We start from the raw sequence: 27,500 nt of genomic DNA, 5'->3' as shown, positions 1-27,500 counted from the left end.
TCAGTTTTTCCTGCGTCCTGTGAGCCCTGAGGGAGGATGGAGACGGATGAGGCCCTCGCCAGGAGACTCCAGCAGGAGGTGAGAAGGATTAGAGTTTGTAATCACGCGGCTGAGGTTGGCGTCTTATTTTCAAGCCAGATATTTTCTCTTCAGAAGTTGTTTGTTATTTTTATTGTAGATGCCGTATACATTTTTATTGTAATTATATATTTTGTGATTTTCTTTTTGTAGATATATCTTTTTTATTTTGATGTTTATTTTATTGTGAAGATATTTTTGGGATATTATTGACGAGAGGGTAGCCTCCTCTGGTGAAGTTAATCCTTACAATGTGAATTTTTTTTTAGTCCCTGAATGCAGTGCAATAAGATGTGACTTTCAGAAAATAGAAGAGGGGTTGAGGGGGGCAAAGTTTCCTCATTGGAGGGTTTGTAGGGGGCAAAGCACGGTAAAGATTTGTATTAGGTCCGTGCCAGTATCTCATAATCTACTTTATGAAACATCAGTATCTCTTCATATATCTTTTCTACAAACCTTCAACAGTCATGGAAATGCTTTGAAAATCCAATTCAAGGACTTTTTTTTTTACTCTTGAAAATAGGGAATAATGTTTACGGAAGCGCGTCGCCTCCTCTGGCGGTGTCCGCAACGACGCTGCAGCCGCCGCCGTAAAATAGCTCGCAGAGGGTTTAGGGTCGGGGAGCATATTTAAACTACTCCAACCGAACTTTACGACCTACTAACGGGGGGGCTGTGCCCCCCCCCTGGACCCCCCCCCCCATGTATATGTGACTTATTTCAGCAAGGAGGTATTTCTCGCAACACCGGCTGCACCGTCGCCAGAGGAGGCGATGCGCTTTCGTAAACATTATTCCCTATTTTCAAGAGTAAAAAAAAAGTCCTTGAATTGGATTTTCAAAGCGTTTCCATGACTGTTGAAGGTTTGTAGAAAAGATATATGAAGAGATACTGAGGTTTCATAAGGTAGGTAATGAGATACTGGCACGGACATAAAACGAATCTTAACTGCAAAGCACTCCTGTTAAGTGGGTCTAGCCCCTCCGCTATAGTCCAACCAAATTGTCGAGTGCGTTTGGGCGGAGGCTCTAGCGGGTCCATTTCTCCCCTCTGCTCCGCCATACAGTCCCAACACCTATTTTTTCCAATCTTATGTTACCTTTACCTTGCATATGAGAGGAAGAGATAGGTGTTGGGACTGTGTGGCAGAGCAGAGGGGAGAAATGGACCTGCGGGAGCCTCCGCCCAAGCGGACTCGACAATTTGGTTTCACTATAGGTAGGTCACGTTAGGTTGTTAGGTTTGGTTAGTTTAAATTTATAGGGTGTGCAGTGTGAGCCGGCAGAAATGCTCAGCGTGGGACGGGACAGTGCGGCGGTGGGGGTGGTCCACTATCTCCATAATAAACAGCACCATATCAGCGTGGGACAGGACAGGGCGGTGGTGGGGGTGGTCCACTATCTCCATAATAAACAGCACCATATCAGCGTGGGACAGGACAGGGCTGCGGTGGGGGTGGTCCACTATCTCCATAATAAACAGCACCATATTTTGTCCAGAAATAAGCAAGCAGTGTCTCAAAATCAGTAGGCTTCCCTCTCTTCAGTAATCCCTTAAAGCCGGCCACACACTGTCAGTCATATTTGCACAGCCAATGGTTCAGGCCACACTCTGTAGTCGGTTCATCCACGTCTGGGGTGTGCATAATTGTGTGCTGGCTGCCTGCTGTCCCACAGCGTGTCCAACTGCATGGGTAATGTGTGACAGCCTAGCACAGGAAACAGTCGTCATTATCAATAATATGCAGCAACAATAACAAATACAGCTGTTTTGTTGATTTACAAGATCACTGTTTATAATTGTTCAACAGTCCTGGCACTGTCCACCACAGAGAAAATTAGCAGACTCTAGATTAACAAAACAGCTGTTTGTGGCAGTACTAAGAATTTTTAACTCAAATCTTCTATAATTGATGGTATTTGTTATCCTTGCTTCATAGTATTAACACTGATAACTGTTTCCTGTGTGTAGGCTGTCACACAGTATCCATGAAATCAAACACGCCGTGGAACAGCAGGTTGCCAATGGACGATAATGCACACCTCAGGCTTGGCTGAACCAACCATACTACTACTTTTACTTTTCCTCCATTTCCTTCTCCTCCTCCTACTACTACTAGTACTACTATTACTACTACTACTACTACTACTACTACTACTACTACTACTACTACTACTACCAAACTAACCGCCATCACCACCACCAACAATACTACCACCACTACTACTATTGCTACCACCATAGTCTGTTTCATTGCGTCTGTCCACCAACAAAGTAGGATTTTTGATGGCTGTGTCACCTGTGCATTTCTAGTTCGTGAATACCGTACGTGAAAATCAACTGTTGTGATAGACATTCAAGCTTATTTTTCAATAATGTATTTGAATGTTTATGTTTAAAAAAACAACTCAGTCGTTTCCATCAATAACCTAACACACAAGTACAGGAAAAGACAAGCTTGTATCAAATAACATAGTCACATCATGCTCCAACAATCTTGGGTTTCTCAAATTCATATAATTCATCTCCTTACCTTTAAACTAAAGACATCTGGCTCTGCAAGTGCAAATAAAGGATGTTTTACTAATTTACTGCATGTAAACAATGACTAATATTCAAAATAACATGAAATATTAAATAATAACTGTTGAATGTGTTGCTCGGCTATTTCAAATATTATCCATGTTTTAACACGCAACGCATCAAAATTCCTTATGTATAGACACTTGCAGAGCCAGATGTCACTCTGTGTACCTGAGTGAGATGAAATATGGGTGTCTGAAAGGCTGCAGAACATTCCAGTATGATCAGACTATACTGTTTGATATACAAGCTGCTTTTTTGTGTGCTTCTACGGTAGTATATTATTGATGCAAATCATCATGTTTGCAGTTCATATAAGAGGCCTTGAGGGTTTTATGTACACACAAACATTCAAATATATCACTGAAAATATAAAGTTAATCTTCACGCAATCACAAACTAACAATGTGCAGGTGCCACATCTACGTTCATGAGTGGACAGACGGAATGAAACGGACTATTCTACTACTACTACTACCACAACTACCACCACTACTACTTACAGTTTGACGCCGAGGCCAGGGCAGCGGAGAACAGGGAGCGGAAGGATGCCTTGTTAGCGCAGAAACTGGCCGTCGGGTCACACAACCTATCCGACAGTGAGGAAGAAGAAGAGGAGGAGGAGGAGGAGAGAAAGAAGACAATGAATTCAACATCTACACACCAAGAAGATGAAGAGGAAGAGGAGGAGGAAGAAGAGAGCAGAAAGAAGAAATCACATGCATCACTCCAGAAAGAGGAAGGAGGAAGAGGAAGGGAAACTAACAGTGGTGAGTGATAGAAAGAGAAAGAGGAGGAAGAAGAGGAAGAGGAACAGTGGTGAAATAGGTTGATAAATGAGTGAATAGAGGATGTAAAAAATTAATATAGGGTAAGGTAACCAGTAGGTACGCAGTGGTCCAGTACGTACGCATTTGGCATTTAAAAATGTCCCCACAAAAAAAGACCAAAGCAAAATCAACAAACTTCATATCATATTATACTTCAACCATCCCTCCATCATATACAGAAGTATCCCACAAATAACATGTATATCATAAAAACTATGTACCCTAAAAGAATGCAATTAGGAAATGTGGTAGTTTTCTTAGGGAAATGCTAAGGATTGCAAATTTCGTTTTTGTTGTCTGCCTTGTTTCCGGTGTATTTTTTTTTTCTTTTTCCTTTTTGCAGGTTGATTTGGGAGGGTAAACTTCAAGAAATAGGTGTTGGTTTTATTCCAGTACATATCTATAAACTGGGAAAAGGTGCGTCTACTGGACAAGGAAATCAAGACTTGACCAGTAGGTACGCATTTTTTCAAATGACTGCTAGAGAGACGTATGCCACAATCCACAGCAATACAACTCAAGCTCTATGGCATATGAGAACAAGAAGCACTGTCCTGTGAAAACTGTCTGTGTGCCACCTCATCAAACTTACCCCACTGGCTGTCCAGTAGGTACGCAGTGCATGTTGTCCAGTAGGTACTCTCGTCGTCCCAGACTACGCGGAACTATCATATCCTCACAGAGCATGTGAGCTAGCTGTACTAGAACCCCCAAATCCAGAGTGCAGGGGCCGTGTTCATGGATTTGCATTTACTACTTATAAAGGAAATACTTATCTCCCACTTCAAATTGTAAAGTGATAACTGCTATTTTGTTTGAAGGAAGTCCTATATTCTTATTCACTAAAACTAAAGTTTTTCCTTTACAATATACATTTCACTTGATTAAGGGAACCGGCTGGTTGCCGATTAGTAATTCCGTATTTATTATCCGATTCAACTGAAATGTGGCACAGTTATAGGGTACCCTACACTGTATGTACCCATAAAATTTCATTAGAATTGGGCAATTAGTTATCGAATTAGAGACAAATTAGTGCGAAACTAAACAAACTTTCCTTAAACCTAAAAACAGACTACACATTTTATCCTATGACAAAAATATATATATCAGTGGAAAGGGCTTGATTTTCTCTAAAAGATTTAGGAGGCAAATTTTTGAATGAGTTCTAATTAGTCGAATTAGGGCCGTACAAAGTTAGTGCAAAATTTGCAACGACTAATTTCGGGTAAATTAATTTTTTCACAGACTAATTGTAGATGAATGAAATGGAAAATAGAAAATCTAATCCCTAAACATTGTAGCGCAAATCAAGCTCTTTCCAGTGATATGCATATCGTTGTTCTAGGACGAATAGTCTGGCCTTTTTTTTAGCATAATGGCGGTGGCGTAGGTGGTAGCGTACTGGGCTCACATTCACCGCGTGATGGACGACGCGGGTTCGAATCCCCACGCTACCACTCGGATTTTTCAGTCACCGCCGAGTGGCTTAAAACTACCCACATGCTGTCCTGAAGACAACCCATCAACCCGGACTCTAGAGGAAGCCGTCCAAGCGAATCAAGAACGAGTTCCGGGGGGCAGCATGAGCCAATGCAAGATGGCGCCACTATAAACACTCGCCTGCGCCAGAACGGGCTGGGCCGACCATCAGGCCCCACCTGGAAGAAGCCTTGGGCCGACCATCAGGCCCCACCGGGAAGATGCCTACCGGCGCAATAGGCAACAACGTAAAAAAAAAAAAAAAAAAAAAAAAAAAAACAGGTTTTCAGAAAAACGCTATGACCAAAAACAAATAAACTAACATATAAAGGGAGGTTGAATGAATAAAATATCCAAAGGAGACTCTTCTAGCTGTTGTAGTTTTTTAGTTATAAATTAATGAGTACCTACTGGACAAGGGTGAGTACCTAATGGGTAGGGGTAGGCCTAAACGTACGCACAAACTTTATACACCATTTTTTCTGTACAGTTAAATCTTATTCGAAAAATGCTTGTACCACATGAAACTATAGCCATTCCTTTATTTGCAAACAATAATTGATGTAGTTTGCTTAAATAGTATAGCGGGTACAGGTCAGAGTGTAAAAAAATCGCCGATTTTTTGCGTACCTACTGGTTACCTTACCCTACTTGTAAAAAGGTAACGTTAGGGGAAGGGAAGGGCAAGGAGGGGATGACAAGGAGAAGGGAAGTGAAGGGAGGGTAAGGTAAAGATTGACCCGGTAGCAGCGACGGGCCAAATTTGTGGCTTTACCGTATGACAATTATAAAGTGCAGCGAGGTAAGGTAAATTGGCTTTACCGTAGCAGCGACGGGCCAAATTTGTGGCTTTACCGTAGCAGCGACGGGCCGAATTTGTGGCTTTACCGTGTAGCAGCGACGGGCCAAATTTGTGGTTTACCGTGTAGCAGCGACAGACCAAATTTGTCTTTACCGTGTAGCAGCGACGGGCCAAATTTGTGTCTTTACCGTAGCAGCGACGGGCCAAATTTGTGTCTTTACCGTGTAGCAGCGACGGGCCAAATTTGTGTCTTTACCGTGTAGCAGCGACGGGCCAAATTTGTGTCTTTACCGTGTAGCAGCGACGGGCCAAATTTGTGTCTTTACCGTGTAGCAGCGACGGGCCAAATTTGTGGCTTTACCGTGTAGCAGCGATGGGCCAAATTTGTGGCTTTACCGTGTAGCAGCAATGGGCCAAATTTGTGGCTTTACCGTGTACCAGCGACGGGCCAAATTTGTGTCTACCGTGTAGCGACGGGCCAAATTTGTGTCTTTACCGTGCAGCAATGACGGGCCAAATTTGTGGCTTTACCGTGTAGCAGCGACGGGCCAAATTTGTGTCTTTACCGTGTAGCAGCGACGGGCCAAATTTGTGTTTTTACCGTGTACCAGCGACGGGCCAAATTTGTGTCTTTACCGTGTAGCAGCGACGGGCCAAATTTGTGTCTTTACCGTGTACCAGCGACGGGCCAAATTTGTCCTGTTGCTGGTACACGGTAAAGCCAGAAATTTGTCCCGTCGCTGGTACACGGTTAAGATATAAAGATAAAAATATTTCTTTATAATGTGGGACTCAAATTCATGGCACAATTTACATATAAGCAAAACAAAATATGGGTTGTAAAATAAAATAAAATGTGCTGAGAGATTTACATAGATTTACATACCATCCAGACCACACAGACCCTATAGTTGAAGGAAGTGTGAGTCGAGCTTGTTTTTTAAAGGAGTCAATCGTGTTACACTGGACCGCTGAAGGAAGGTAGGGAGCTTGTTCCATTCTCGCACCACAATGTTAGTGAAGAAAAATTTGGTGCAGTCTGAATTTACTTGTTTACATTTGAGTTTTTTGCCATTGTTCCTTGTTTGCAAAGGGTCAGAGAGAGAGAGAGAGAGAGAGAGAGAGTGAGTGCAAATATATTAATCTTTCTCCTCTTCCTCAGAACATATGCTATCAGAAGAGGAGGAAGAAGAAGAGGAGGAGGAGAAGGAGGAGAGAGGAGGGACAAGTGAAGGGAAGGCCAAGTCATCTCAAGCTGGTAAGGGTGTGTGTGTGTGTGTGTGTGTGTGTGTTTATGTGTGTGTGTGTGTGTGTGTGTGTGTTCATCCTCATCCTCTTTCTCTTCTTCCTCCTCTCTCCTCTTCCTCTTCTTCCTCCTCTCTCCTCTTCCTCTTCTTCCACCTCCTCCTCCTCCTCCTCCTCCACTCTCTCAACCCCATCTTACTCTCCCCTCCCTCCCTTCCTCCCCCCCCTATGCACTCACCCCCCCTCCTTTCTCCCCCCCCCACAGCCAGCCCCCGCCCCAGTCCGCCACACCCCGCCACAGACACACAGAAGGGGCGGCCTGTCTGTCAGTATGGGGCCGCCTGCTATCGGAAGAACCCAGCCCATAGGAAGGAGTTTGCCCACCCACAAGGAGGAGGAGGAGGAAGAGGAGGAGGAGATTTTGGTATGTATATATTTATCATTATTTTTTTCTCCTTTATTTTTCATTTTCTTCATTTCTTTGTTTTTTTTCTTCATTCTCTTTCTTTAATTATACTTTTTTTCTCCTTTATTTTGTTTTTCTTTCCTGTTCTCTCTCTCTCTCTCTCTCTCTCTCTCTCTCTCTCTCTCTCTCTCTCTCTCTCTCTCTCTCTCTCTCTCTCTCTCTCTCTCTTTCTCTCTCTCACTAACCCTAAATTTCCTCTTTCAGCTGTGGAGAGAAGAGGAGAGAAGGAGGCAGAGAGGAGGAAAGGAGAGAAGAGGGAGGCAGAGAGGAGGAAAGGAGAGAAGAGGGAGGGAGAGAGGAGAGAAGAACAGCCCAAGAAGATACAGAAAAGTGACCACAAGGATGCCATCAAGTATGTTTTTTATCTTCTCCTTTTCTCTTTCTCTTCTTTCTTCCTTTCCTCATTCTCTTCTTTCTCTTCCTCATCTCTTCTCCTCTTCCTCTTTCTATCTATTCAACTCTTCATCTTGTTCTGTTCCTCCACCTCTCCTCTTTGTCTAATGAGGGAAGGAAGGCAGGAGGGAGGAGAAGAGTGAAGAAGAGGAAGAGGAAGGGAGAGAAAGGGGAGGAGGAGGGAGAGGGAGAAGGGGGGAGGGGGGTTATAATGACCTCCTCTCAGTTAGTATAGGGAAAGCCAATCCAGTTATATTTATCTTCTCTTTCGGGGGCTTCGTGGTGCAGTGGTTAGCACACTCGGCTCACAACCAAGAGAGCCTGGGTTCGATTCCCGGGCGGAGTGGAAAAATTTGTGCAGCTTTTCCAATACCCTACGCCCCTGTCCACCCAGCAGTGAATGGGTACCAGGTATTAATTGGGGGTTGTGTCATGTCTCCTGGGGTCTGTTCCCTTCTCCGATAATTCCTTCCCCTTCTGTCTCTCTCCGGCATATGACCACAGATGTTGCGCCCACTAAACGAAACTTTCCCTTCTCCTATAACTCCTTCCCCTTCTGTCTCTCTCTGGCATATGACCACAGATGTTGCGCCCACTAAACAAAACTTTCCCTTCTCCTATAACTCCTTCCCCTTCTGTCTCTCTCCGGCATATGACCACAGATGTTGCGCCCACTAAACAAAACTTTCCCTTCTCCTATAATTCCTTCCCCTTCTGTCTCTCTCCGGCATATGACCACAGATGTTGCGCCCACTAAACCAAACTTTCCCTTCTCCTATAATTCCTTCCCCTTCTGTCTCTCTCCGGCATATGACCACAGATGTTGCGCCCACTAAACCAAACTTTCCCTTCTCCTATAATTCCTTCCCCTTCTGACTATCTCCGTAATATGACCACAGATGATGCGCCAACTAAACCAAACTTTCCTTCTCCTATAATTCCTTCCCCTTCTGTCTCTCTCCGCATATGACCACAGATGTTGCCCACTAAACCAAACTTTCCTTCTCCTATAATTCCTTCCCCTTCTGTCTCTCTCCGGCATATGACCACAGATGTTGCGCCCACTAAACCAAACTTTCCCTTCTCCTATAATTCCTTCCCCTTCTGTCTCTCTCCGGCATATGACCACAGATGTTGTGCCCACTAAACCAAACTTTCCCTTCTCCTATAATTCCTTCCCCTTCTGTCTCTCTCTCCGCATATGACCACAGATGTTGCGCTGACTAAACCAAACTTTCCTTCTCCTATAATTCCTTCCTTCTGTCTCTCTCCGCATATGACCACAGATGTTGCGCCGACTAAACAAAACTTTCCCTTCTCCTATAATTCCTTCCCCTTCTGTCTCTCTCCAGCATATGACCACAGATGTTGCGCCCACTAAACAAAACTTTCCTTCTCCTATAATTCCTTCCCTTCTGTCTCTCTCCGCATATGACCACAGATGTTGCCCACTAAACAAAACTTTCCCTTCTCCTATAATTCCTTCCCCTTCTGTCTCTCTCCGGCATATGACCACAGATGTTGCACACACTAAACCAAACTTTCCCTTCTCCGATAATTCCTTCCCCTTCTGTCTCTCTCCAGCATATGACCACAGATGTTACGCCCACTAAACCAAACTTTCCCTTCTCCTATAATTCCTTCCCCTTCTGTCTCTCTCCGGCATATGACCACAGATGTTGCGCCCACTAAACCAAACTTTCCCTTCTCCTATAATTCCTTCCCCTTCTGTCTCTCTCCGGCATATGACCACAGACGTTGCGCCGACTAAACAAAACTTTCCAACTTTTTCTTCTCTTTCTGTTCCTCAGCTCTTCTCTCTTCTCCTCTCTTCCTCCTCTCCAGTGCCACAATTGACCAAACTTGCACCCAGCCTATCCCCCTCAGCCTGCCCTGTACCCCAACCAGCTCCCTTGCACCCAGCCTATGAGCCAGCCTATCCCCCTCAGCCTGCCCTGTACCCCATCCAGCTCCCTTGCACCCAGCCTATGAGCCAGCCTATCCCCCTCAGCCTGCCCTGTACCCCATCCAGCTCCCTTGCACCCAGCCTATGAGCCAGCCTATCCCCCTCAGCCTGCCCTGTACCCCATCCAGCTCCCTTGCACCCAGCCTATGAGCCAGCCTATCCCCCTCAGCCTACCCTGTACCCCATCCAGCTCCCTTGCACCCAGCCTATGAGCCAGCCTATCCCCCTCAGCCTACCCTGTACCCCATCCAGCTCCCTTGCACCCAGCCTATGACCCAGCCTATCCCCCTCAGCCTACCCTGTACCCCATCCAGCTCCCTTGCACCCAACCTATGACCCAGCCTATCCTCCTCAGCCTTCCCTGTACCCCTTCTGTTTCCCCTCCCAGCCCCCTTCACCACATCCTTCACCCCTTCCGTTCCCCCCCAGCCCCCGCGCCCCGTTCCGTGAGAGGGTGAGTGCCAGCGCCCCCTTCCGGCTCTTCCTCAACAAGTGCTACAGTGTGCCAGCCACCCAGACTGACCCCTTGACCCTCGTGCTGCCCGACCTGCTTAGCGCGGACCTCGGCGACCTGGTGGAGTCTGCACAGGTGAGGGGGGGAGGTGATGAGTGGAGAGGGGGGGAGGAGAGGGGAAGCGGGGAAGGGCTAGGGAAAGAATAAACTGTGTCCTGTTGACCTATTTTCTCTTTTATAGCCATTTTCTCATATTTTTAAACATTTTCCCATCACAGCTCAACTTCATGGTGGACCTGGAGTTCCTGATGGGCTTCTATAAGGCAGCTAAGGTGGACAGCAAGCCCCTAACGGTAGCCTACGGACAGCTGGGGGGCGACCCGAGTGACTACCCCGCCCTCAAGTGTGTCAAGGTGAGTGGGTTAGGTTAGGTTAGGTTAGGTTAGGTTAGGTTAGGTTAGGTTGGGTTAGGTTAGGTTAGGTTAGGTTAGGTTAGGTTAGGTTGGAATAGGTTGGGTTAGGTTAGGTTAGGTTGGGTTAGGTTAGGTTAGGTTAGGTTAGGTTAGGTTAGGTTGGGTTAGGTTAGGTTAGGTTAGGTTAGGTTGGAATAGGTTAGGTTAGGTTAGGTTGGAACAGTTAGGTTGGTTAGGATGGAATAGGTTGGGTTAGGTTAGGTTAGGCTAGGTTAGGTTAGGTTGGAATAGGTTGGGTTAGGTTAGGTTGGAATAGGTTAGGTTAGGTTAGGTTAGGTTGGGTTAGGTTAGGTTAGGTTAGGTTAGGTTGGAATAGGTTGGGTTAGGTTAGGTTGGAATAGGTTGGGTTAGGTTAGGTTAGGTTGGAATAGGTTGGGTTAGGTTAGGTTGGAATAGGTTGGGTTAGGTTAGGTTGGAATAGGTTAGGTTAGGTTAGGATAGGTTAGGTTAGGTTAGGTTAGGTTGGAATAGGTTAGGTTAGGTTAGGTTAGGTTGGGATAGGTTAGGTTAGGTTAGGTTAGGTTAGGGGAAAGTCCGCCGTGGATTAAAATTGCATCTATGGCCATGAATAATTTATATGTTGCATGTATTAGTACCTTTGTTATCATATGAAAATTTCAAGCTGATCAGATGAAATAAAAAATTAGGAAAATTATTTTTCATTGTTTTTATGAAAATTTTGAATTAATTTTTTCTCAGACGTTTTTTTACTGACTTTCTTGTGACGCACACATATGATGGTTCATTGTAATTCTAACGATTCACCAAGATGCTTTTTGGAAAACTTTTTTGTTAATCTGTAAAAAAATGTTTTTAATTTTTGAAAATGTTTTTGGATAATTTTCCCATATATCAAAACTATGCTGTTTTTCAGGAAACATCTTGGCGAATGTTAGTACAATATATGATCTTGTATGTCCTAAAGTTTCATGAAAATTGCACAGAAAATAAAAGCAGAAAATAATTTTATGTTCATTTTGTAATAGTTTTGAGAAAAACGTGATTAAAGCTTTGCTAAAATTCTTGGGCCCAGTGAAGGTACTGTACTGACAATGCTACTTTCATATGAATTTTATGGGCTCAGTAATCACACATCAGTGAGTGCATGAAAGGATCAGGCACCTTGTCCCCCTTGTCAAGGTGTTAATCGTTCCAAGGTGAGGGTGTCCGGCGCCTCAGTGTTGCAAGGCTCCGTCAGTACTCTCCAGGTTCACAGCTATTGCTTGGAATTTCTTTGTCTGTCTTCCTCTTCTTCTTTATGTCTACTTCAGTGTAATTCTTCTCTTTTCTCTCATTTCTAATTTCTTTTCTATGTGTTCATTTGTTCCAAACATTTTTGTGAGCGGGTTGCACTTTTCATGTCCATAATTGTGTTCCAAAACTGTTACGTGGGTTACAAACTTCACCGTGAAGATTGCTGCATGCTGGGTTGACCGTGAAGATTGCTGCATGCTGGATTGACCGTGAAGATTGCTGCATGCTGGATTGACCGTGAAGATTGCTGCATGCTGGATTGACCGTGAAGACTCCTGCATGTTGGATTGACCGTGAAGATTGCTGCATGTTGGATTGACCGTGAAGATTGCTGCATGTTGGATTGACCGTGAAGATTGCTGCATGTTGGATTGACCGTGAAGATTGCTGCATGTTGGATTGACCGTGAAGATTGCTGCATGTTGGATTGACCGTGAAGACTCCTGCATGTTGGATTGACCGTGAAGATTGCTGCATGTTGGATTGACCGTGAAGATTGCTGCATGTTGGATTGACCGTGAAGATTGCTGCATGTTGGATTGACCGTGAAGATTGCTGCATGTTGGATTGACCGTGAAGATTGCTGCATGTTGGATTGACCGTGAAGATTGCTGCATGTTGGATTGACCGTGAAGATTGCTGCATGTTGGATTGACCGTGAAGACTCCTGCATGTTGGATTGACCGTGAAGACTCCTGCATGTTGGATTGACCGTGAAGACTCCTGCATGTTGGATTGACCGTGAAGACTCCTGCATGTTGGATTGACCGTGAAGATTGCTGCATGTTGGATTGACCGTGAAGATTGCTGCATGTTGGATTGACCGTGAAGACTCCTGCATGTTGGATTGACCGTGAAGATTGCTGCATGCTGGATTGACCGTGAAGATTGCTGCATGCTGGATTGACCGTGAAGATTGCTGCATGCTGGATTGACCGTGAAGACTCCTGCATGTTGGATTGACCGTGAAGATTGCTGCATGTTGGATTGACCGTGAAGACTCCTGCATGTTGGATTGACCGTGAAGATTGCTGCATGTTGGATTGACCGTGAAGATTGCTGCATGTTGGATTGACCATGAAGACTGCTGCATGTTGGATTGACCGTGAAGACTCCTGCATGTTGAATTGACCGTGAAGATTGCTGCATGTTGGATTGACCGTGAAGATTGCTGCATGTTGGATTGACCGTGAAGATTGCTGCATGCTGGATTGACCGTGAAGATTGCTGCATGCTGGATTGACCGTGAAGACTCCTGCATGTTGGATTGACCGTGAAGATTGCTGCATGTTGGATTGACCGTGAAGACTCCTGCATGTTGGATTGACCGTGAAGACTCCTGCATGTTGGATTGACCGTGAAGACTCCTGCATGTTGGGTTGTTTAACATTTATTCCACACTTTGGCGTGCCAGCTAATGCGCCGCAGTCAGCGTGACCTCTCTTTTTGGACACTCCTTTGACCTCTATTCAGGAGCAGTAAGTAGCAGGCTTTTTTTCATATATTTTTCTTTACGCCCTGAACTGTCTCCTTAGCTGTAAAAAAAACAAAAAAAACACACCCGCACAGTAGCCATTTAAATCTCCTCGCTATTGGCATTTAAATTCATGTCCGACTGAAAAAAAATCTACCATTCGAAAGCCAAGGGATCGGGTGTTGCCATAGACCATTTAACTCAATTTCATATTTTTTGAAAACTATTTTTGTATTTTCATGAAGGTCTTCCCTTAAGTGAGGTTAGGTTAAGTTATCCCTGTTTTCTTACTTTATCTTTCTTTTTCTTCATCTTCCTCCTCCTCCTCTTCCTCCTTGTATCGCTTCCTAATATTCCTCTTATCCTACCCTTATCTCCCTCCTCCTCCTCCTCCTCCTTCGATCTCTTCCTCATATACCTCTCTTCCTACCCTTATCTCCCTTCTCCTCCTCCTCCATTATCAGTAACACTCTTAAAATGAGTGATCAATGTTCTGCAGCGAGTAAAAAGGCCAATATGATGTTGGGATTAATCTCAAGAAACTTTGATTATAAATCAGCCGAACTTATTAAGATATATAATTAGCATTTGTAAGACCACACCTAGAATGCTCTGTTCAGTTCTGGTCACCGAATTATATCAAAGATCAAGTTTTGCTAGAGAAGATACAGCGACGAGCAACCAAACAAATTCCAGCGCTCCGTAACTTGCCTTATGACGAGCGTTTAAAGCGTTTAGATATGTTTTCCCTAAAAAAGCGAAGGATAAGAGGGGACTTAATTGAAGTGTTCAAAATCCTTAATGGATTCGACAACATTAACCCGGATAGTCTATTTCAGAGAGACCCCAACACAAGAACACGCAGCAACGGTATGAAGTTAAAGGGAAATCGATGTAACACATTGGTGCGCAGAAGTTATTTCAATAACAGAGTCGTCGATCACTGGAATAGACTCCCACCGTCAGTAGTTAGCGCACAGAGTATCAATAGCTTCAAGTCTTCATTGGATAAGTACTTCAGGGATATAAGATTATACTGACCCTTTTTCGCATGTTTTCAGACAGATTGCAGCAAGACCTCAACCTACATTCATATAATTCTCCCCCACAACCTAGATTGCAAGTAGCGAAAGTCAACAATAGAGTAAAGCAACAGTTAATGTCCGCATGACAGGTGGAGTGAGGTGTGGGTGCAGTAAGGTGACAGGTTACTGGTGCGTGCCTAGTACCGCCGGTAAAACGAGGATCAAGCCTCCACCTGTGCCCCTGAAACTACACCTCACCCATCGTGAGTATTAGGGGGATTCTGGGGCTGCCCTGTGTAGGCCACTCGTCCTCTTGCAGCCTCCCTGTGTTTCTGTGTTCTTATGTTCTTATGTAATGAAGTCTTTTTCCCCCACAGCTTAGGTTACCAGTAGTGTAAGTTAAGGGTAGTAATTTCCTCTTATTTCTCTCTTTACTGTAAAATTTCCATGTCCCTTTCTTCCTTAAAGGTACATGGTGTTCTCTTCTAACTATTTCCTGCCGGCACGTTGCCGGAGGGAGAGGTGGGTGGGGAGGAGCCTTCATCTATTCTGTCCTGTTCTACCACACGTAGATTACTAGTAGTAGCGGTAGTAAACAGACACCCTCGCCATAGACCGATAGGTCTTCTGGTGTCTGTTCTTCCTATGTATTCCTATGTATTCCACCACCTCTCACCTCCTCCTCCCCCCCCAGGTCCCCCTCCCCTACCAGTACGGCACCCACCACACCAAGGCCATGCTGCTGCTGTACAAGGAAGGGCTGCGCGTGGCGGTGCACACAGCCAACCTGGTACCCGATGACTGGCTCGAAAAGACACAGGGGTACTGGCTCTCCCCCCTGTGTCCGCCCCTGGGTGAGTGAGGCGGGGTGGTGGTGGAGGAGGGAGTGGAAAATGAAGGAGAAGAAGTGGAGATAGGAGGAGGAGGAGGAGGAGGGAGGAAAATGAAGAAGAAGAAGAAGAGGAGATAGAAAGAGAGATAGGAGGAGCAGGAGGAGGAGGAAGAGGGAGTGGAAAATGAAGAAGAAGAAGAAGAAGAAGAGGAGATAGAAAAATAAAAGAAAACAGGAGATAAAGAGAGAGAGAAAATCCTCAGAAATAGAGAGAAGAGGGAGGAGGAGGAGGAGTGGTGGTGATGGTGGTCTTATCTTCTTCTTCTTCTTCTTCTTCTTCTTCTTCTTCATCTTCTTAACTTTTCATCATTTTTCACTGTTTTATGAGGTTAGATATTTTTCCTCCTCCTCCTCCTCCTCATCCTCCTCATGTTTTTCAGTATTATATTTTTTTTATGCTGAGGTTAGACTCATCATCACTATCATCATCATCGTCATCATCATCACTTTTCCCGTTAGTTCTGTCATCAATTTCATCATCGTGCCGAAACCCAGGCTACAGTAACATGCCACACCCAGTCCCGGGCATTTCCACCGTAATGTTTTCCTCTACAATGGACAGAAATGGTCCCAACACCGTGAAAAACAGTATAAAAACCCTTACCTTTAGTCTTAGGTAGGTTACATTAAGTTAGGTTGGGTTAGTATTGTTAGGGGGTTGAGGGGTGAAGGCTCCTGTTAGGTAGATTACATTAGGTAGAGTTAGGTTGATGAAATTTACAAGATTACAGTCGTCCCTCAAATAGTATGGTTTCCAATAGTTTGGTTTTGGTTTGATGTGGATTTTCTAAGAAGATTTTTAAGGATTTTTAAATTTCCCAGTGAACAGAAAATTTGAAAATCCTAAAAGATCTTCCATGTCAATCGTATAAAACCAAAACCGAACTATTGGAAACTGTACTATTTGAGGGATGACTGTATTTGTTTATATTTGCCAGCGGAAGGGGAGGGGCGAGGCAATGCTCCACCAATCACGAGACATGGCTTCCTCGTGTATGCACAGTACTGAATCCTTTCGCATGGGACTCGCCTGCTTACAGCCGCAGCCGCAGCCGTGTGGAAGCGCTGCGAGTCTTGTGTCCACCACTCAGACCACTGTGCATGATTTATATACAGACCTGGTGTTGTTTGTGAGTGCCAGAGGAGATAGAAGGAGGAGGTGGAGGAGGGAGTGGAAAATGAAGGAGGAGAAGAAGAAGAAGAGATAGAAGGAGAGATAGGAGGAGGAGGAGGAGGGAGTGGAAAATGAAGAAGAAGAAGAAGAGGAGATATAAAGAGAGATAGGAGCAGGAGGAGGAGGAGGGAGTGGAAAATGATTGATGGCAGCACAGTGTTTACAAGCATATGTGGCAGGCATGGAGGTGGAATTGATGGAGTTGACATGGGCCGCTGATCCCTTTCTTTGAGGTGAAGCCGCTGAACTGTCCCTTAACCCGGTAGCAGCAGGGATCATGTTTCTTAATGGTCCCTCTAAGCGAGAAAAATGAGAAAAAATCATCACTCACACAAACCATTTCATAATATATATCAAAGCATTTGTGATCAGATTATGTATCATCTATTTTGGGGGGTTTATATCAAGGCACAAATTTGGCCCGTCGCTGCTACACGGTAAAGCCACAAATTTGGCCCGTCGCTGCTACACGGTAAAGCCACAAATTTAGCCCGTCGCTGCTACATGGTAAAGCCACAAATTTGGCCCGTCGCTGCTACACGGTAAAGCCACAAATTTGGCCCGGCGCTGCTACACGGTAAAGCCACAAATTTGGCCCGTCGCTGCTACACGGTAAAGCCACAAATTTGGCCCGTCGCTGCTACACGGTAAAGCCACAAATTTGGCCAGTCGCTGCTACACGGTAAAGCCACAAATTTAGCCCGTCGCTGCTACACGGTAAAGCCACAAATTTAGCCCGTCACTGTTACATGGTAAAGCCACAAATTTAGCCCGTCGCTGCTACACGGTAAAGCCACAAATTTAGCCCGTCGCTGCTACACGGTAAAGCCACAAATTTAGCCCGTAGCTGCTACACGGTAAAGCCACAAATTTAGCCGTCGCTGCTACACGGTAAAGCCACAAATTTAGCCGTCGCTGCTACGGGTAAAGCCACAATTTAGCCAAATCACTGCTACACGGTAAAGCCACAAATTTGGCCCGTCGCTGCTACACGGTAAAGCCACAAATTTGGCCCGTCGCTGCTACACGGTAAAGCCACAAATTTAGCCCGTCGCTGCTACACGGTAAAGCCACAAATTTGGCCCGTCGCTGCTACACGGTAAAGCCACAAATTTAGCCAGTTGCTGCTACACGGTAAAGCCACAAATTTGGCCCGTTGCTGCTACATGGTAAAGCCACAAATTTAGCCCGTCGCTGCTACACGGTAAAGCCACAAATTTGGCCCGTCGCTGCTACATGGTAAAGCCACAAATTTAGCCCGTCGCTGCTACACGGTAAAGCCATAAATTTAGCCCGTCGCTGCTACAGGGTAAAGCCACAAATTTGGCCCGTCGCTGCTACACGGTAAAGCCACAAATTTAGCCCGTCGCTGCTACACGGTAAAGCCACAAATTTAGCCCGTCGCTGCTACACGGTAAAGCCACAAATTTAGCCCGTCGCTGCTACCAGGTTAATGAGAGTTCAGCGGCTTCACAGGTCAGGGGCTGATGTCGACTCCACCAATTCTACTTCCAAGGTGGCAGGTGTCTGTGTGTGCGGGCTGGCGACCTTGGGCGGTATTCTCAGACGCTTCCGCCTCACACATTAACTATTTTCAAAGGTCAAAATTGAGATTAATCAAGCTTCCATGAGGATTTTTTCACATTCATGGTACAGAAGAAGAGTTAAACAACCACCAGGGCCGTTAAAATACCCCTGAAAATGCCTGAAACGCCTGTGAAAGCCTTGTAAAATATGTGGCATTGGGCGCCGAAAACGTCTGAGGATATGGGTCCTGGAGGGCGGGCATGACGGGTAGCAACAATGTGGTTATGTTTACGCGGTCAGCTGATGACAAGGACTGAGGCTGAGAGTAGAGGAGGTCGAGCGCATTGCCTGCTTGGGGTATTGTTCAAACCTAGCCCAAGCAAATTGTCGAGTTCGTTTGGGCATAGGCTTCCGCGGGTCATTTTTCTCCCCTTTGCTCTACCACACAATCCCAGCAACTATCCCTTCCTCTCATATGTAAGGTAAAGATAACATATAGGAGGAAAAAATAGGTGTTGGGATTGTGTGGCAGAGCAGAGGGGAGATATGGACCCACTGGAACCTCCGCCCAAACGCACTCGACAATTTGGTTGGGCTATAGCACCTCCATGCCCACTCCACAACTCAGCCTCCCGGTCCGCTCCATAGAGGTGGCCCATCACATATATCGCCTGTTCCTCCATTAATTTTTTTTTTATCAACGCATCGTGAGTGTCGCCGCGGTCCAGTCGGTGGAATTTTCTCCATTATCGTCATTTCCTTCACTTTAATGTTTTTCTTATCGTCAAACGCTTCTCATTACTTTCCTGCTCCTCCAGTTATCTCTGTTATGATTGGTATGGATTTGGCCTTCACTGGTAGTCTGGGGCCGTATACACAAATATTCTAAGAATAATACTAAGCCTTGCACTTAACAACTTTTAGCTAAGCATAGGCCCTTAAGTATTACTTAGAATTCCCCTTAGCGGACTCTAAGCTAAGTATTTTTTGAGCAAAATACCGGTATGAAGTGCATCGCCTAGCAAAACGATCACTTGCAAAAGCATTGTATATAGCTACCACAGTGCATATTATGCAAAGATGAAATAGCTATAATGAATTCAACACGTTATCTATCTGTACACAAAAGCTTGTTTGGAAACAATAGACACAACATTGGAGTTAATGATCGACATAAACGAGCCTTCTTCTTCTTCCTCTTGTGGTCTTTATTGCCTATGATCGTTATAAAGGTGCATCTTTTCATGTTTCCGGTGTACCTCCACTATTCTTTTATGTGTTTTGGTAAAATATGTATATTACTGCCCTGACGTCGTCTCCTCAGCCGCCGGTGACAACAAAGGCGTATCACACGGAATTACCTAATAATAAAAGTAGACAAGTCAAAAACAAACTAAATCTAACCAGACCTGACCAAACCTAACTATACCTAGCCTATGACCAACCTAACCTGACCCCTCTACCGCCAAAATGCAATGTGCTAAGATGCGTTAATTCACACTCCTAAATAGTTTGAAGTTTCTTCAATATTCAAGCTGTTTGTCACTGTACTGTATTCAGAGACCAACATACAACACATAATGCATTAGCCTCACGTGAGATGGCTACCATAATTTCAGACTCGTGTGTTCAGTGACTTTCTTGTTTATTTATTTTGATATATATCAGCTTTCAGTCAGGTTACTCTGGTATATCTTTACCTCAGTGGGTCAAGGCACACAATCATTAGTACTATTATAAAATGTTCTAATGTTTCCCGAGCTTCTACACCTATCTGCTGTACTATAGATAGGCATAGGTACTTCTCCATTCACAGAGGCCACTTTTCTCAACTATCTTTGACAGGTCTCCCATTCACATTGCTTCACTCTGCTCCAGTGTCATCATATGCTTTCCCTCTCTGTATATTTCCTTTTTCCAAAGGGGATTGTCTTGAAGTGTTATATTAATTTGGCCCACCGGTGTTCACTCATTTCCTCTCTTTGAAACTCAGCTTCCCCTTTGTTAACCTTTCTCAGAAGCTCCACCCCATTTCCCCTGAGAGCACGTGAACTCTATCATGCCAACTGGTCTTGAATGACTTCTAATCTCCCGACATCTCAAGTGTTAGTTTTGCTGACCCATACAAGATAGCTGTGGGGTTACTACTTTCCCCATCCAAAAGCAACTTCCATATTCATACTGGCTAATTTCCCTTCTCTACCACTGATGTTAACACCTGTCATTTTCCTTACCTTGGCTTCATTCAGTTTTCTTTGTGCTTTCTCCTATGGCCTCCTTGCTTATCTCAAATGCTAAATAACCATGTGTTTCTATTACCTCTAAGATATTGTTTCCCAGCACCCGCTGTCCTACTGCTGGTGTGAATTTCCATTATTATGTTTAAAGATAAGTTTCCATTCCATACCAAAGTCATTTAGGATCAGGCAAAATCCTTCCACTAATACTACATCATCTGCATAACCTAGGCAAAGCAATACAACTTCTGATGTGTGGGGCTTTATTACTTTTGCCTATATCCACATATACACATGGAGGAGGGGGAATGATTATGAGCAGAAAGGATTGATTGATTATGTGGCAGTAGATGGAAGACTGAGAAAGGATATCTGTGACGCGAAGGTAGTAAGCGGGATGTTCGATGGCTCTGACCATCTTGCAAAAGTGGGTGTTTGAAAAGAAAGGTGAAGTAAAAAAGGAGATACTGAAGATAGAAAAGTTCAGGAAAAAAGAAATAAAAGATGAGTATAACGTGAAATGGCAGAGGCCTTAAGTGAAAAATGGGAAAGTGTAAAAGATAGTACAGATACTGAAAAAGTTTTTGGAACATTTAAAGAAGTAGTGTTAACTACAACAAAAAAGTGGTAGGGATGAAAGTGGTGAGAGATGGAAAAAGAAAAGGAAATTCATGGTGGACAGAAGAGATAAGGAGGATAGTAAGAGAGAAAAGGGAACTTTTTAAAGAAAACTTAAGAAAGAAATGTGGTTGAGCAAGTAAAAAGGGAAAGGAAAAAGAAATAAAGAGAATGCAAAATGAAATTAAAACAAGCAATAAAAGAAAGTAAGAAGAGAGTTGGTGAAGACTTTGGAAAAGACTAAGTGAAAAATATAAAGGGAACAGGAAATCATATTGGAAAGAAGTAAAAAATTAAAGAAAAGCATCACCCCAATAATATCTCCCCAAGGAAAATTAATGAAGTTATGGGTGAGAATGGAAAGATGTTGAAAGACGGGGAAGCTGTGAAAGAGACATGGAGAGAATATTTCAAAAACTTAATGAATTTTGATGATGGACATCCAGCAGCTGTTACAGCAACAGTTTTGAGCGGAGGTAGAGGAGGAGTATATAAAGAAAGAAGTATAACATATGAAGAAGTAAATCAGGCATTAAAAAGATTAAAAAATGGAAAAGCAGCAGGAACTGATGGAATCAATCAGATATTTTCCTTCAGGATGGTAGGAGAAAAAATAATAGCAAAAGGAAAGAAACTATACGCTGCCTTCATGGACTTTGAAAAAGCTTACGACAGATTCGATTGGATTGCATTGTGGGATGTTTTAAAGATTTATGGTGTGGGAGGAAAACTGCTTAGTGCAATAAAGTCTTTCTATGAGGATGCATCTGCATGTGTCAAAATTGGTGGAGAAACAAGTGAACATTTTGAGATAAAAGGTGGGATTAGGGCAGGGGCGTGTCATGTCACCATGGTTGTTCAGTATTTATATGGATGGTGTTATGAGAGAAATAAAGGGCAAAGTTGGAGTAAAAAGGTACGCTGAGGGAAGGCAGTGGGTGCTGAATTCAATCCTGTTTACTGATGACACGGTGCTCAGTGCAGAAAATGAAAGTGACTTACAAAACTTGGTCAGTGATTTTCATAGTGTCTGTAAAAGGAGAAAGCTGAAAGTAAATGTCAACAAAAGTAAAGTGATGGTTTGTGAGGGGAGTAGAAGTGAAGTTGTAGATTTTGTATGCCCATATAGAGTGGGAACTGAATGTGAAAAAGAATGCAAAATAATTCTGAATGGTGAAGAAATGGAGGAGGTCAATGAGTTTAAGTACCTTGGATCAGTTATCAGTTGAAAATACAATAATAGTACCAACCCTCACATATGCAAGTGAAACATGGGCCTGGAATGAAAGTCAGAGGTCTAGAGTGCAGGCAGTGGAAATGAGTTATTTGAGGAGTGCTTGTGGTGTGAGTAGAATGGATGGAATAAGTAATGAAAGTGTGTATGAGCGTTTTGGAATGTGTCACGGGGGTGAAGGGAATAAGTGACTTTAAAGTGGTTTGGACACATGGAGAGAATGTAGGATAGTAAGATTACAAGAAGGGTGTATGTGAGATTGAGGGAGGGAATGTTAGAGGACGACCTCCAGTGAAATGGAGAGATAGGGTGCAGGAGTATGTTAGGGAGAAGGATGAGAGATCCTTGAGAAACTTTGAGCAGGCAAGGAGGGAGTGTCTGGATAGAGAAAGATGGAAACTTCTGCCGTGGCCATCCCCTGGTGGGAGCTCCTAAGGGCAGGCGTCGATGAGATGATGATGATGAATGAATTGAGAGGAATCACAGCAGAAATGTTGAAGTGTGGAGATGAAGTTACTTTATGAATGGTCAAGATATGTGAAGTAGCCTGGGAAGGGGGGGGGGAGGTCCCAGCAGACTTGACAAAAGCCATCATGGTCCCAGTTTACAAGGGGAAGGGCAGGAGAGGGGAGGTGGGAGTTGTAGGGGTATAAGTCTGCAGAGTGTAGGCTACCTGGAAAGGTATATGGAAAAGTCCTAATTGAGATTGTGCAAAGACTTACAGAAGAGAAAATCAGTGAAGAACAAGGAGACTTCAGGAAGGGAAGAGGATGTGTGGATCAGATATTTTCCTTCAGTATGGTGTTTTATTAGAAAAAATATTAGCAAAAGGAAAAAATACTATGCTGCCTTCATGGATCTAGTTATTCTAAAGAAAGTTTATGACAGAGTCAATTGGCTGGCATTGTGGGACGTCTTAAAGATATATGGTGTGGGAGGAAAACTGCTTTATGCAATAAAGTCTTTCTATGAGGATGCATCTGCATGTGTCAAAATTACTGGAGAAACAAGTGAACACTTTGAGATGAAAGTGGGCTAAGGCAGGGGTGTGTCATGTCATCGTGGTTGTTCAATATTTATATGGATGGTGTTATGAGAAATGAAGGGCAAAGTCGGGGAAATTGAAGTAAAAATGTATGCTGAGGGAGGGAGGGAAGTGGGTGATGAATTCAATCTTATTTGCTGATGACACGGTGCTCATTGCAGAAAATGAAAGTGACTTACAAAATTTGGTCAATGTTTTTGATAGTGTATGTAAAAGGAGAAAGTTGAAAGTAAATGTCAACAGAAGTAAAGTGATGGTTTGTGAGCAGAGTAGAAGGGAGGTTGTAGAGTTTGTATGCCCATATAGAGTGGGCATTAAATGTGAAAAAGAATGCCAAATAATTTTGAATGGTGAAGAAATGGAGGAGGTTAACGAGTTTAAGTACCTTGGATCAGTTATGTGTAAGCATGGTGGTACAGAAGGAGAGAAAAGAGAAAGGGCATTGCAATGATTGATTGATTGGAGGAGAAGTTGCGGATCCATCTCTGGCATGCCATCTCCTTGTTGGGGGCTGAATTTCTCCATGGCATGGACTGGACCTCTGCCGGACAGCTGGAGAAAGCTGCCACGGCACAAACCCGACTGATGGAGACAACTGATTTCTTCTTCCACATCATGTTTGGCCCTGAAATATGAGTACAAGTTCAAATAAACAACATAATATATATATATATATATATAGATATATATATATATATATATATATATATATATATATATATATATATATATATATATATATATATATATATATATATATTAATTGGGATGTTTTTCCTTGATTAGTGTACTATACTAAAAGAGGTTAACCCGGTAGCTGCAGGGATCATGTTTCTTAAAGGTTCCTCCGAGCGAGAAAAATGAGAAAAAATCATCACTCACGCAAACCGTTTCATAATATATATCAACACATTTGTGATCAGTTTATGCATCATCTATTTTTGGGGGTTTATATCATGACAAAAATGTGGCCCATCGCTGGTACACGGTAAAGCCACAAATTTGGCCCGTTGCTGCTACCAGGTTAAGTTGGACTATGAATGGACAGATGTTGTTTTAAGAGCATCTGAAATAAACTTATGGGACTGATATATGATAATTAAATCTGTGATATTTATTAAGATGTGTCCAGTGATTTAATTGGCAAAGAACTGCAAAACACAAGCTAAGAAAATAAAAGTACTGAACTGATTGACGACGACACGGAAAGGGCCGTCAGAGAAATAAGAATGGATTAGTAATTAATATACCCGAAGCAAGAACTAAAAGACATTGCATCGACATAAGTATGTGATAGAATAACAGGCATTATCTACATGAGTTATTTACTGCACAGTGCACACTATATGGGCTGGCAACATTGTCTTATTTTCTAGCAAGTGAAGTTGCTTATATTGTGCATTATATTCTTGCATGGGAATGACTGCTTGATGCTGGATGATAAAAACTAAATGATTAAACAATAATGTTATGTGCCGAATACCAGCCTGAGGTCACTCTAGGTCTTGGCGGACATGCTCGTTTTTGTCATTGTCATCACGATCACTGCAAATAGATACATTACAATTAGAAATGCTTTGGTACCTGCCCTATATCTATATCTATACTTGTCCAAAAGTCAAAACTCTTGACACATGGACCAATTTGCAATTTTTTTTTTTTTGCTCAAAAAGATTTTAGCATTGATGATTGACTTTTATAGCTATTTGGGAGTAAGACTAAGACTAATCATAAAATTCACTTTTAGATCTTCATATGAAAGGAAGCTGCAAATAACAAATACCATAATTTACTCTGAACTAATTAATTTCAAATGTGGGAAAAAACATGACCAAAACAAATTAAACAATACTACAATGCTAGCTAGCATGGGTATTCGTATAATTTTGCAACACCCAGGGATTCCTGGGAGGTATTTTACAGAAAGGATAGCTACCGTACGTTAAGTAGGATCAATGAGGTTAGGTGACGTTTATCATTTTTTGTTAGGTTAAAATAAGGCAACATCCTGAACGATAGTAAAAAATTTACGTCCCAAATTAAAATGATAGGTTAAAAAAATAGTCAGTAACACAAATCGGAAATTTATCGGAGTTCGGAGAGGTGAACTTATATTAAGTTGGGCTCGTCGGACCAAGGTTTCTAAACAAGTTGATTTAGGATTAAAGGAAAAAAGTCATAAGTGATGCAAGCTTGAGTACTAGAGCAAGTTCGGTTTAAGAGCTACCGGTACGTCAAATTGATTTGGTTTGGTTACTAAAAATAAGCAAAGGAAGGTAATTTCGTTAGGACACTTCTGACATTTAAGTTAGGTTAAAAATATCAACTTTTCTAAATAATTGTTGATTTGGTTAAAACTGGCTATCTTAAAAAACAGATTAAGTTGAAATAACTATATGTCAATGATAAATTTACCCAGGTTAGGTTTGGTTTATCACTGCTGGGAGGTTAGTCAAGTAAAAATTAAATAACAGACACTAGTGACCCAAATAGGTATTGTTTAAGGTTTGGTAAGATTGGTGGGAAACGTTTGTTGAAGTCAGTCACAAGATTAACAGGTGTGTTAGGTTAAAAGAGTTGAATATTGTAAAGGATAAGTCTGGCGAGGTAAAATATTGGCTCACCTGTGTTCGTTCCTTGGGCAGGAGTCTGTGGCTGCCGGTGTTGATCACAGGTAAGATACACGTGCACCAGTGATGACTGGACCTTCACAGACTACCTAAGGTGAGTGATAACAGACACTGGATGCCCTCCAGGCGATGGCTGGGGGCTGTATAACGCCAGCCACACACCGCGGACTGCTGGGCTTCCAGCAAGGTTACTCCCAGGGCTCCTTGTGTGACAGCCTGTGGATGGTGGCAGGCGGTCACCAGCCATCGCTTGGAGGGTCTCCAGTGTCTGTTATCACTCAATCTCTGTCAGCCTGTGAAGGTTGCACCTGCATTTTACCTGTCAGCGAACACTTCAGTCGTGATGGCCATGTAGGTGTTTCCAAGGTCCGCCTCGCCGAACCACTCATCTCAGCACGGTCAGCACAGTCCACAGATATTTCAGGATGAGTTTCAAATCATTACACGCCTCCAATTCGTCTAGACGAGGCAGATATATTAGGAGGTGATGCCTTTCATCCCGCTGTAATCCACCATGTTGCAATACTTATGCATTTTTAACGGTGCTAAGGGAGCCCCTTCCCCGCCTTAAATTTTCCGCCCGCTAAGTGCTCCAGCTTCAGCGCTAAGCGGCCCAGCGCCATTTTAAGTAGAAAACTTAACGATTCTTTGCCGTTAAGTGCACTTAGCGATGCTAAGAACTTTTGTGTATACCGCCCCTGGTAACATACACTCCCAGGTCTTTCTCTGCCTCTGTGGTGGATAGTGGAGTGTTTCCCATGTGGTATTGGTGTGCTGGATATCCCTTCACTGGTAGCCTGGTAACATACACTCCCAGGTCTTTCTCTGCCTCTGTGGTGGATAGTGGAGTGTTTCCCATGTGGTATTGGTGTGCTGGATATCCCCTCCCAAGGTGCAGGACTTTACATTTTTCTTCATCGAATTGTAGCAGCCACTTTTTGTTCCACTCCTGTAGCTTGGTGAGGTCTTCTGGCGGGAAATCCACAGCCAAGGGGTTAAAAGCTACACACCCCAATCCCTCACCTAACACAGTCACCCTCACACCCACAGAGAACGGGAAATCGGGTGTGCTGGAAGGGGACTCGGACACCCGCTTCAAGAAGGACCTCGTGGGGTACCTTCAGGCCTACAAGCTGACGGAATTGACGCGCTGGGCTGCCACGGTCAAGAAATACGACTTCTCAGAGTGCAAGTATGTGGAGGGGGATGGGGTGGCATTCTTTGATGAGGGCGATGTTGTCATTATTAATAACATCATAGGAGGGGCAGGAGGAGGGAGGAAAATGAAGGAGAAGAAGAGGAGATAGAAAGAGAGATAGGAGGAGGAGGAGGAGGAGGAAAATGAAGGAGAAGAAGAATCAGAGTAGATAGAGAGAGAGATAGGAGGAGCAGGAGGAGGGAGGAAAATGAAGGAGAAGAAGAAGAAGAGGAGATAGAGAGAGAGATAGGAGGAGGAGGAGGAGGGAGGAAAATGAAGGAGAAGAAGAAGAAGAGGAGATAGAGAGAGAGATAGGAGGAGGAGGAAGAGGAGGGAGTGGAAAATGAAGGAGAAGAGGAGATAGAAAGAGAGATAGGAGGAGGAGGAGGAGGAGGAGGAGGAGGGAGTGGAAAATGAAGA

The 27,500-nt window shown here is 43.7% G+C and overlaps 1 protein-coding gene and 1 long non-coding RNA gene across 3 annotated transcripts in view; one reads left to right on the top strand and one right to left on the bottom strand.

Moving 5' to 3' along the window:
• LOC126992666 (probable tyrosyl-DNA phosphodiesterase) overlaps positions 1-27,500 on the top strand; it is a 40,547-nt gene that overhangs the window by 163 nt on the left and 12,884 nt on the right. Inside the window, exons 1-9 of the mRNA XM_050851475.1 lie at positions 1-78; positions 3,167-3,431; positions 6,938-7,033; positions 7,286-7,444; positions 7,691-7,838; positions 10,275-10,434; positions 10,578-10,712; positions 15,220-15,379; positions 26,933-27,074. The exon at positions 1-78 is cut by the window's left edge and continues 163 nt beyond it. Of these exons, the coding sequence (XP_050707432.1) occupies positions 37-78; positions 3,167-3,431; positions 6,938-7,033; positions 7,286-7,444; positions 7,691-7,838; positions 10,275-10,434; positions 10,578-10,712; positions 15,220-15,379; positions 26,933-27,074 (1,307 nt within the window). The 5' untranslated portion in view covers positions 1-36. The remainder of the gene's footprint in view (positions 79-3,166; positions 3,432-6,937; positions 7,034-7,285; positions 7,445-7,690; positions 7,839-10,274; positions 10,435-10,577; positions 10,713-15,219; positions 15,380-26,932; positions 27,075-27,500) is intronic.
• The window catches only part of LOC126992669 (uncharacterized), a 37,419-nt gene that overhangs the window by 5,326 nt on the left and 4,593 nt on the right, over positions 1-27,500 (bottom strand). The window contains exon 1 of one of the 2 annotated variants that reach the window (XR_007746887.1): positions 16,851-17,448. The exons of the other annotated variant lie outside the window; for it this stretch is intronic. This is a non-coding gene — a long non-coding RNA (uncharacterized LOC126992669). Of the gene's footprint in view, positions 1-16,850; positions 17,449-27,500 lie in introns of those variants that run through there. 2 annotated transcript variants of the gene reach the window in all.

This window comes from Eriocheir sinensis, unplaced genomic scaffold (assembly GCF_024679095.1).
Source record: "Eriocheir sinensis breed Jianghai 21 unplaced genomic scaffold, ASM2467909v1 Scaffold5, whole genome shotgun sequence".
NCBI classification, from domain to species: domain Eukaryota; kingdom Metazoa; phylum Arthropoda; class Malacostraca; order Decapoda; family Varunidae; genus Eriocheir; species Eriocheir sinensis.
Note: the sequence above shows the minus strand (reverse complement) of the source record. Positions and strands in the feature narration are given on the sequence as shown.